At 42.5% G+C, this 9534-nt stretch overlaps 1 protein-coding gene across 1 annotated transcript; it reads left to right on the top strand.

The window, feature by feature from the left end:
• The first annotated feature begins 4500 nt into the window (after positions 1 to 4500).
• LOC142310440 (gastrula zinc finger protein XlCGF66.1-like) lies at positions 4501 to 9041 on the top strand. The gene is made up of 5 exons (XM_075347966.1): positions 4501 to 4641; positions 4771 to 4950; positions 5033 to 5228; positions 5405 to 5527; positions 7748 to 9041. The coding sequence occupies exons 1-5, from the start codon at positions 4564 to 4566 to the stop codon at positions 8572 to 8574; spliced, it is 1404 nt and encodes a 467-aa protein (XP_075204081.1). The 5' UTR covers positions 4501 to 4563; the 3' UTR covers positions 8575 to 9041.
• Positions 9042 to 9534: the final 493 nt, after the last annotated feature.

The following is a 9534-nucleotide window of genomic DNA, read 5'->3' on the forward strand; positions in this document are numbered from 1 at the left end:
TTCTCTTACTTACCCTTCTCCTATAAGCTCATCTCTCTGCAGTGTGTATATTCCTTGTGTGAACAGGCTGCTGGCACTCACACAGAGGCAGCCCCGCCAGTGACCTGCCCTGCTCAGTTGGTCCGATTACGGTCTCCAGACTGGAAGGATCAAAGCTACAACATCAACATAGGAATCTACAACTTGGTTCTGAGGATGTTCATTCAGTTGTTTTACTTTTGTTTAAAAAAAGCAGATCCCAGACATGGCACAGAACTAAAGTCATTTCAAATGTCAACTTTCTCGCTTTAAGAAACACTAAAAAAAATCCTGAAAACATAATGTGCTAGCCAGTAACTGTTACTTTTCAAGACAAAACAGGGAAAAAATTATGGAATCATGAAAAACAAACAAAAGAACACTTCAATGCATCATTAGTATTTTGTTGCACCACCTCTGGCTTTTAGAACAGCTTGCAGACTCTGAGGCATGGACTTAATGAGTGACAAACAGCATCTTCATCATTCTGGCTCCAACTTTCTCTGATTGCTGTTGCCAGATCAGCTTTGCAGGTTGGAGCCTTGTCATGGACCATTTTTTTCAACTTCCATCAAAGATTTTCAGTTGGATTGAGATGCGGACTATTTGCAGGCCATGTCATTGACCTTATGTGTCTTCTGTCAAGGAATGTTTTCACAGTTTTTGCTCTATGGCAGGATGCATTATTATCTTGATAAATGATTTCATCGTCCCCAAACATCCTTTCAATTGATGGGATAAAAAAAAGTGTCCAAAATTTCAATGTAAACTTGGGCTTTTATTGAAGATGTAATGACAGCCATCTCACCAGTGCCTTTACCTGACATGCAGCCCCAATGACTGTGGAAATTTACATGTTCTCTTCAGGCAGTCATCTTTATAAATCTCATTGGAACGACCCCAAACAAAAGTTCAAGCATCATCACCTTGCCCAATGTCATCCACAGTCCACGATTGCTTTTCCTTAGCCCATTGTAACCTTGTTTTTTTCAGTTTAGGTGTTAATGATGGCTTTTGTTTGGCTTTTCTGTATGTAAATCCCATTTCCTTTAGGAGGTTTCTTACAGTTTGGTCACAGACATTGACTCCAGTTTCCTCCCATTCGTTCCTCGTTTGTTTTCTTGTGCATTTCCTGTTTTGGAGACATATTGCTTTAAGTTTCCTGTCTTGATGCTTTGATGTGATCATTGGTCTACCAGTATGGTTGCCTTTAGCAACCTTCCCATGTTGTTTGTATTTGGTCCAGATTTTAGACAAAGCTGACTGTGAACAACCAACATCTTTTGCAACATTGCGTGATGATTTACCGTCTTTTAAAAGTTTGATAATCCTCTCCTTTCTTTCAATTGACATCTCTCGTGTTGGAGCCATGATTCATGTCAGTCCACTTGGTGCAACAGCTCTCCAAGGTGTGATCACTCCTTTTTAGATGCAGACTAATGAGCAGATCTTATTTGATGCAGATGTTAGTTTTGGGAATGTAAATTTACAGGGTGATTTTATTATTTTTACCTCAGAATTGAGTGATTCCATAATTTTTCCCCGTTTGGTCTTGAAAAGTAACCGTTACTGGCTAGCACTTTGTTTTCATGATTTTTTTTTAGTGTTTTTTTAAAGCCAGAAAGTTGCCATTTCAAATGACTTTAGTTCTGTGCCATGTCTGTGATCTGCTTTTTTTTTAGACAAAAGTAAAACAACTGAATGAACATCCTCAGAGCCAGACGAGTCCATAATTTTTGCCAGCGGTTGTAACATACGAAAGAGGTTCATATTAGTAGTAGAAAATCCCTTTAATTTAATTGGTGCCTTCACTGCAGAAATCCACAGCCTGGTTATTCTTTATTAAACATTCAAAGTTTTGGAGCAATGAGCTGTTTGGGTGGAGGGGCAGGACTGTTGGGGTCTTCATCTCTGCCATGGACCCTCAGCTGCCTCTGGTGTAAGTATCTTCTTACTGTTTAAAATTCAGTGTTGGTGCCATTCTCGCGCAGATCGATCTGGTTGCAGGCGTCAGCAATATAGCACTGGTGTTGGCGCGTGCGCACATTAATCTCCCGGCTGCCTTCAGAAAAGTGGCGCCTTGGTGGTGCACGTGCAGATTAGGATCTTGGCTCATCTGTTGCTGCGGCCATGTCCTAATGCCCTTGTATAGACTATTAGAGATTGGAGATCAATTGCCACGTGGGCTTGTAATATTTTGCCCACCCTGCTGGATTTTACTCCAAGAACTGTTGTTGCATATTCCTTGGTGTTTGATTACCGGGTGGCGCCCCAAATCTGTTCTTTTTGTTGCGGCCATATTGCAGACTCTAAGGCGGGCTTTGCACACTACGACATCGCAGGTGCGATATCGGTGGGGTCAAATCGAAAGTGACGCATATCCGGCGTCGCAGTCGATATCGTAGTGTGTAAATCCTTTTTGATACGATTAACGAGCACAAAAGCATAGTTATCGTATCATCGGTGTAGGGTCCGACATTTTCATAATTGCGCGGCAGCGACAGGTACGATGTTGTTCCTTGTTCCTGCGGCTGCACACATCGCTGTGTATGAAGCCGCAGGAGCAAGGAACATCTCCTACCTGCGTCACCGCGTCTCACGCCGGCTCTGCGGAAGGAAGGAGGTGGGTGGGATGTTTACGTCCCGCTCATCTCCGCCCCTCCGCTTCTATTGGCCGCCTGCCGTGTGACGTCGTTGTGACGCCGCATGACCCGCCCCCTTAGGAAGGAGGCGGTTCGCCGGCCAGAGCGACGTCGAAGGGCAGGTGAGTGCATGTGAAGCTGCCGTAGCGATACTGTTCGCTACGGCAGCAATCACAAGATATCGCACCTGCGACGAGGGCGGGGACTATCGCTGCAGCGTCGGTAACACATTGTTACCGATGTCGCAGCGTGGAAAGTACCCCTAAGGCACCATATCTATTGTATGTTTGGTATTATCTTTTCACAGGCCCAATAAAGGTTTTTTTTTATTCTTCATTGGTCCAATGTCCCTGCCTGCTCTGTCACATAAGTGACACAGATCTGTCAACTTTCTTTCAAGATTCCGATTATATTTCACACCTTAGTTATAATAATAATAATCTTTATTTCTATAGCGCCAACATATTCCGCAGCGCTTTACAATTCTTCTTGTTCTTAGAAATCCACGCCGTGTACTCATTGACCTCTTTTCACTTAGTCAGTGTTTATCTGCTCTCTTGCCATCACATCAGCGCTCCTCTCTGCCCTCAGGCTGTTTCCTTGGCGCTCCTCCAAGCTCTCAGGCAGCTTCCTTGGTGCTTCATTCTGTCTTTAGGCCAACACTTAGTTTCTCATCGGCGCTCCCTCTCTGCCCTCGGGCTGTCTCCTCGGCGCTCCCACCCTGCCCTCGGCCGTCTCCTCGGTACTCCCTCTCTGCCCTCGGGCCGTCTCCTCGGCGCTCCCTCACTGCCCTGTGGCCGTCTCTTCGGCGCTCCCTCTCTGCCCTCGAGTCGTCTCCTCAACGCTCCCTCTCTGCCCTCGGATCGTCTCCTCGACACTCCCTCTCTGCCCTCGGGCCGTCTCTTCGGTGCTCCCTCTCTGCCCTCGGGCCTTCTCAACGCTCACTCTCTGCTCTTGGGCCTTCCTGTTTGCTCTCAAGCTGTCTCACTGCTTTATGCCTCTCAAGCCATCTCCTCAGCGCTTCTCTTCTTTCAAGTGCTCACATGAACGTTAATCTCTGAACTTCACCTGTCCTATGCTTCTGCAACACCCAGTCCTCAGCACCATAACTCTTATTATTTCGGTTCTGAGACGGTACTAAATGTATCATCATGATAATTGGGACACTTAAAATTTTGCCTTTTTTTTTTTTTTTTTTTTTTTTTTTTTTTTTTTTTTAGTGGACCAAACTGAATCCATCTAAAACACATTTCAAGAGACTTGCTCTTCTCCAAAGTGAACCAATAAGTCTATGTTGACATTGCACTATATCCTACCATCAGGGGCTACGCCAGGGTTTACGTTTCAAAGTCCTGGAAGTTTAACCTGACAGAGCAATAATAAACTTTAGTAATTTGCTCTCTCAGACATAAGTTTTGGCAATATCCGCGTATTTCAGGCAGGCACCACAATGCAGCCAACTACAATAGAATCTATTGGTCCTCTGCAATTTTTTATTACATTACTGCAAATAAGTCAATTGTTATACCAGTAATGCCAGTATGTTTTATGTGTGACTATTCCGACCCATGATAATTTAATCTGCTTATGTGCCATTCATGTTGTCAATCCATTTGTGGCCAGAAATTGACCGTAGCATCTGAAGACAAACCTATGTCAGAGCCTGAGACACTTTCACATAAAGGAAATGTCTACAAGTCCCAGTTCATGACAAAAGCGAGACAATATCTACACTTTATATTTCCTTATATGTTCACCTTATTATCTCAAGTAATTGTATTATTCTAACATGGTATTCCTTAGGATTTTACATCAACTCATCTTCTCTCCATTCAGTTCCCTACAATATCGGATCCTCTCAGATCTTCTATATAAGAGAATTTTCCTGATTGACCCATCAAGGATGAATAAAGACATGAAAAAAATAGCGAAGAGGATATTACACCTCACCCTAGAGATCCTCTTCCGGCTTACTGGAGAGGTGAGAGATTCTGATGACGTCACATTACATCATTCTTATCTATGGGAATAACAGATGGACAGAACTGGAGAGGTGAGGACTCTGGAAATGTCTGTAGTGAGATTTATTAATGTGTCTCTCCATAACCAGGATTACACAGTAGTGAAGAAGACCTCTAGTGACCGCTGTAAGGCTCCTGTGTCTGAGGGATGGAAAAGACCCCTGAGCCCAATCAGAGGGCCTCTACCTGACCCCCTGATACATGAGGACATCAATGACCAGAAGATCCTAGAACTCACCTACGAGATGATTGAGCTGCTGACTGGAGAGGTGACACTACTGGGAATGCTGGGACATTATACAGTAACGCTATGAAGGGTTCGGGAGATGACGGTATCATTGTATGTGTCAGGTTCCTATAAGGTGTCAGGATGTCGCCATCTATTTCTCCATGGAGGAGTGGGAGTATTTCGAAGGACACAAAGATCTGTACAAAGACGTCATGATGGAGGATCCAGCTATGATGGAGGATCCAGCTATGATGGAGAATCCCGCTATTATGGAGGATCCCGTCATGATGGAGGTTCCCCAGCTCCTCACATCACCAGGTAACAGACAGGAATAAATAAACTTTAATAATAATTGCTGCGGTGAAACTAAGTTGATGTAATTTTCACACACCCATATTCTGTATGTAGTGAGTCTGTAAATATGATCATATAATTTTTCTCAGCCATTTTGCAGGCTTTTGGAATGGCTATAATAATAGTTTTTATTTCTATAGGGCCAACATATTCTTCAGCACTTTACAGGACAAATACAGACGATATCAGAGTAGCACATAATTCAACAGATACCAAGAGGTGTGAGGTTCCTGCTCGCAATCTTACAATCTATGAGGAAATAGGTAAGACACAAAAGTGAAATGGTAAAAAGTGTGGTTCAGCCATCAAGATAATAAATAGTGTATTCAAATAATGCTGCATGATCTGTTCACTAGCACAGAGTGTTATTAACTGCATGGACTGTGCGTAAACAGATGATATGAGGGACCAGATTATGAGGACAAGGTTAGATTAATTAGGTGTAATGCCCATACCAGTGTTTCCTCGCTGTCTTGTCCCCCTCCCCCAGCGGGAATGTCGGTATTGGTGTTACGTAAGGTATAATAGTGGGACAGTGTAAAACAAATGCATGTTTATAACTGGGATTACTGGGAATTAATCAAATTGTCTGGAGTAGTGCATTCCAAAGAATTAGGGCAGCATGAGAGAAGTCTTGGAAATAGCAGTGGAAGGTGCAGATTATTAAGGTTATTAGTCTTAGGCAATTCGTGAAACAGAGAGGGCGGTAGACAAAGAAGAGACAAGAGATGTAGGGCTCCCACACATGTTTGTCAGATCTAAATCCTATGAAGACATACAAGTTGTGCTCCTCCCCCATTATGTAGTAATGTCCACTATCCTGTTCTAATGTACCCAGCTTGGGCTCCTTTCTTTTATATATTTCCTTTATGCTGGTATATATGTCCACCTATTGGTATATACTGTCCCCATTCTTTGCCCATCCTGGGATATACTGTCCCCCTCCAGGGCCCATCCTGGGATATACTGTCTCCTTTTTGGCATATACTGCCTCCCTCCTGCCTCCATATACTCTCTTCCTCCTGGTATTTACTGTCCTACTCCTGTGGCTCTCCTGCTATAGACTGTTTATACTGTTTCCCTCCTGGTATATATTGTCTCACTCCTAGGGCCCTCCTGGTATATACTGTCCCTCTCCTGGTAAATATGTCTCTGTTCTAACGCAAAAAAAACAAAACATTGTGCCATTTTTTCTGCCGGCAGTACGGGTGTCACACGGAGCGCACACTGATGTGATCCATGTGACACATACTAGAGAAAACACCTGTCCCTTAAAAATAAAATAAATAAAATAATAATTTTTATACATTCCTGTCTCCGGCGCTCTTGTCGCTTCCGGGTCCCACTCATTATGCTCATGCATATTCACGGCACTGTCCGTGGACCCGGGAGTAACAGCAGCACTGGAGACAGGTAAGTATACAAGTTAATGCTGTTTGTGTGCTATTTGGGTAGAAGAGACACACACAGATACATGGATGGCCTTGCGTACCTTCCCCACGGACCATCACACATGTGTGTTAAATGCACGGATGTGTGAAAAAGGCTTTAAAGTGCATATGGCAGTCAGTGAGTATGTGAGAAAGACGCCACGTAGTAGGACAGACTTATGAGCATTTTGTTCTACAATAGAGGTGATAGGCAGACTGAAACATGAACCTGGGAAGATGCTAGGCTAGAAGTGAAAAACTGCAGAAGAACAATCTAGTGGCCTAACTTCATGGTCTACCAGGTTTTGTTTTCAAATTGAGGCAACGTTCACAGAACTACATTTAGAAACTGAAAGACCAAATTTGGGAGGAAAATGAGGGGTGTGTCTTATAATCCGAATGTAGCTTACCGGGAAGTGAAGAATGGGTGCTGTGTTATCTGCGGGGGCTGTGTTGGCTCATACACTGTGCTAGCTGCAGGTGCTGTTCCAGCTGTGTGGAGCAGGGCAGTGTGGTGGGTGTCCCAGATTCTCTGTGAGCAGTGTGGGCTTCACAGAGTCGACGCATGTGTAGATGGAGCTCTCGGCTCAAAATCCTATCTGCGCAAGCGCCACCTCTGGACCATTTATCTCCTAACAGCGAACTTAAGGGAAATAGCGCCCGAAGGTGGTGCGTGCGCAGTTGAGATCTCTGCTTGTCATTGACCCAAGAGCTCAATCTGCGCACGAGCCGACTGCAGGCACCATTTCTTTGAAGCCCGCACTGCCGACAGAGCGTCTGAGACACCCACCACAGCGCCTGCATGGCCCTACTCCAGCACTGCCCCGCCTCTTGTCATCACGCTCCACCACCGCTGCCACCTCTTTTCCGGTAGGACACAATCGGAGTATAAGACAGACCCCCTTTTATACCTATTTTTTCTCTAAATGTGGAGTACGTATTATACTCCAGTGCATCTTGTAAAACAATAAATACGGTAACTGTTATAAAATACTAATATATTTAAATTATATAACCAAAATTAAAAGAAAATCTTAATTTTATTTTTGGTAGGTGAACGGTTCAGAAACTCAAGAAAACATGAGATATCTACAAACTTTATAGAAGATGACCGTGGTATCACACAGAATACACATGAACAGCCTGTCGTTGTCCCATCTATACCCTTAGTACCTCACAGTGTATATAAAGTATGTTACCCTGTTCAACTGATCTTCGTTCCTGATTCATTACAGACTGCTAAGCAAATTCAAAATGAAAATAAGAATGATGAACATCAAAGAATTCAAACAGAAGAGATTTCATATTCATTTCCTCAAAATAGGATATTTGTTCCAGACAGAAATTCTATTGTTATAAATGAGAAAGTGGAGAAATCATTCTCATGTTCCGAATGTGGGAAATGTTTTAAACAGAGATCAGATCTTGCTAACCATCAGAGAGTACACACAGGGGAAAAGCCATATTCATGTTCAGAATGTGAGAAATCTTTCAACCAAAAGACCCATCTTAATAGACATCAGAAATGTCACACAGGGGTGAAGCCATATTCATGCTTTAAATGTGGGATATGTTTTGTTCAGAAAACAGATCTTAAATCACATGAGAGAAGGCACACAGGGGAGAAACCATTTTCATGTTCAGAATGTCGGAAATGTTTTGCAACAAAATCAAGTCTTAATGTACATCTGAGAGGTCACACAGGGGTGAAACCGTATTCATGCTCTATATGTGGGGAATGTTTTGTTTATAAATCATTACTTAAACTACATGAAAGAAGGCACAGAGGGGAGAAACCATATTCATGTTCAGAATGTGGCAAATGTTTTATTTCAAAATCAACTCTTAATAGGCATCTGAGAGTTCACATGAGGAAGTAGCCATTACCTTTTTGCCTCTTTAATTATCAATAACACAAATTTGTAATAACACATACTGTAATTATAGTCAAGTGATATCAAATGCCATATATTAGAATGGGAAAGATATTTAAAACCCTAAATAATGATTTAAAAATTATTTGCAATTCCCAATAAATGTTTTTATTCTAAAATATAAATAGCACCCAAAAAACACTGTAAATCAGCTAGGTGTCTAGTCTTATTAACATTTGTTAACTGCATTTCAAACTTCTCTATCCCGATCATTAATGTTTGTTGGAATAACTTTGGTCTATCTTAGTTTTTACATGCATACCACAGGCTGGCTCTGGTAATCAATACAACTTAGAACTTGTCTGAATTTTATTTTTTGGGATTCACACGGAGACCCTGTTTTAAGCGCTCAACGTAGAGCATAGGATAAATGTGAACCGAGGATTATTAAGATTTTCAGGAGGTTTAATGAACCAAGGCTAGTTCTTATTTCTATTTTTGCGTGGCCCATCAAGACTGCTTTATTCTTAATTGTTGCACTATTAATTGAAGATTTATTTTGGTACTATATTTTGGTTAATAACATTATTTTCATTCAGATTTTTCAGATGCAGAATGAAAAAAAAAATAGCAATTCTGTTACTGTGTTTATATTTCTTCATCGTTCCTTATGGGAGACCCAGACCATGGGTGTATAGCTTCTGCCTCCGGAGGACACACAAAGTACTACACTCAAACGTGTAGCTCCTCCCTCCTAGCATATACACCCCCTGGTAGCCAGTCCTAGCCAGTTTCAATGCTTTGTGTTCAGGAGGTCACACACACATGCATTCTCTGATTTTTGATTTTTGATTTTTTGGATTTCAAAGATTTGGAAGAAAAGCGGGTCCAATCTGGACTCCCGGCATGTCCCTTCTCACCCCACTGTGTCGGCGGTGCTGTTAAGGTTGATTTTACAAGGCTGGA

Source organism: Anomaloglossus baeobatrachus, chromosome 5 (assembly GCF_048569485.1).
Source record: "Anomaloglossus baeobatrachus isolate aAnoBae1 chromosome 5, aAnoBae1.hap1, whole genome shotgun sequence".
In the NCBI taxonomy this organism is placed as follows: Eukaryota; Metazoa; Chordata; class Amphibia; order Anura; family Aromobatidae; genus Anomaloglossus; species Anomaloglossus baeobatrachus.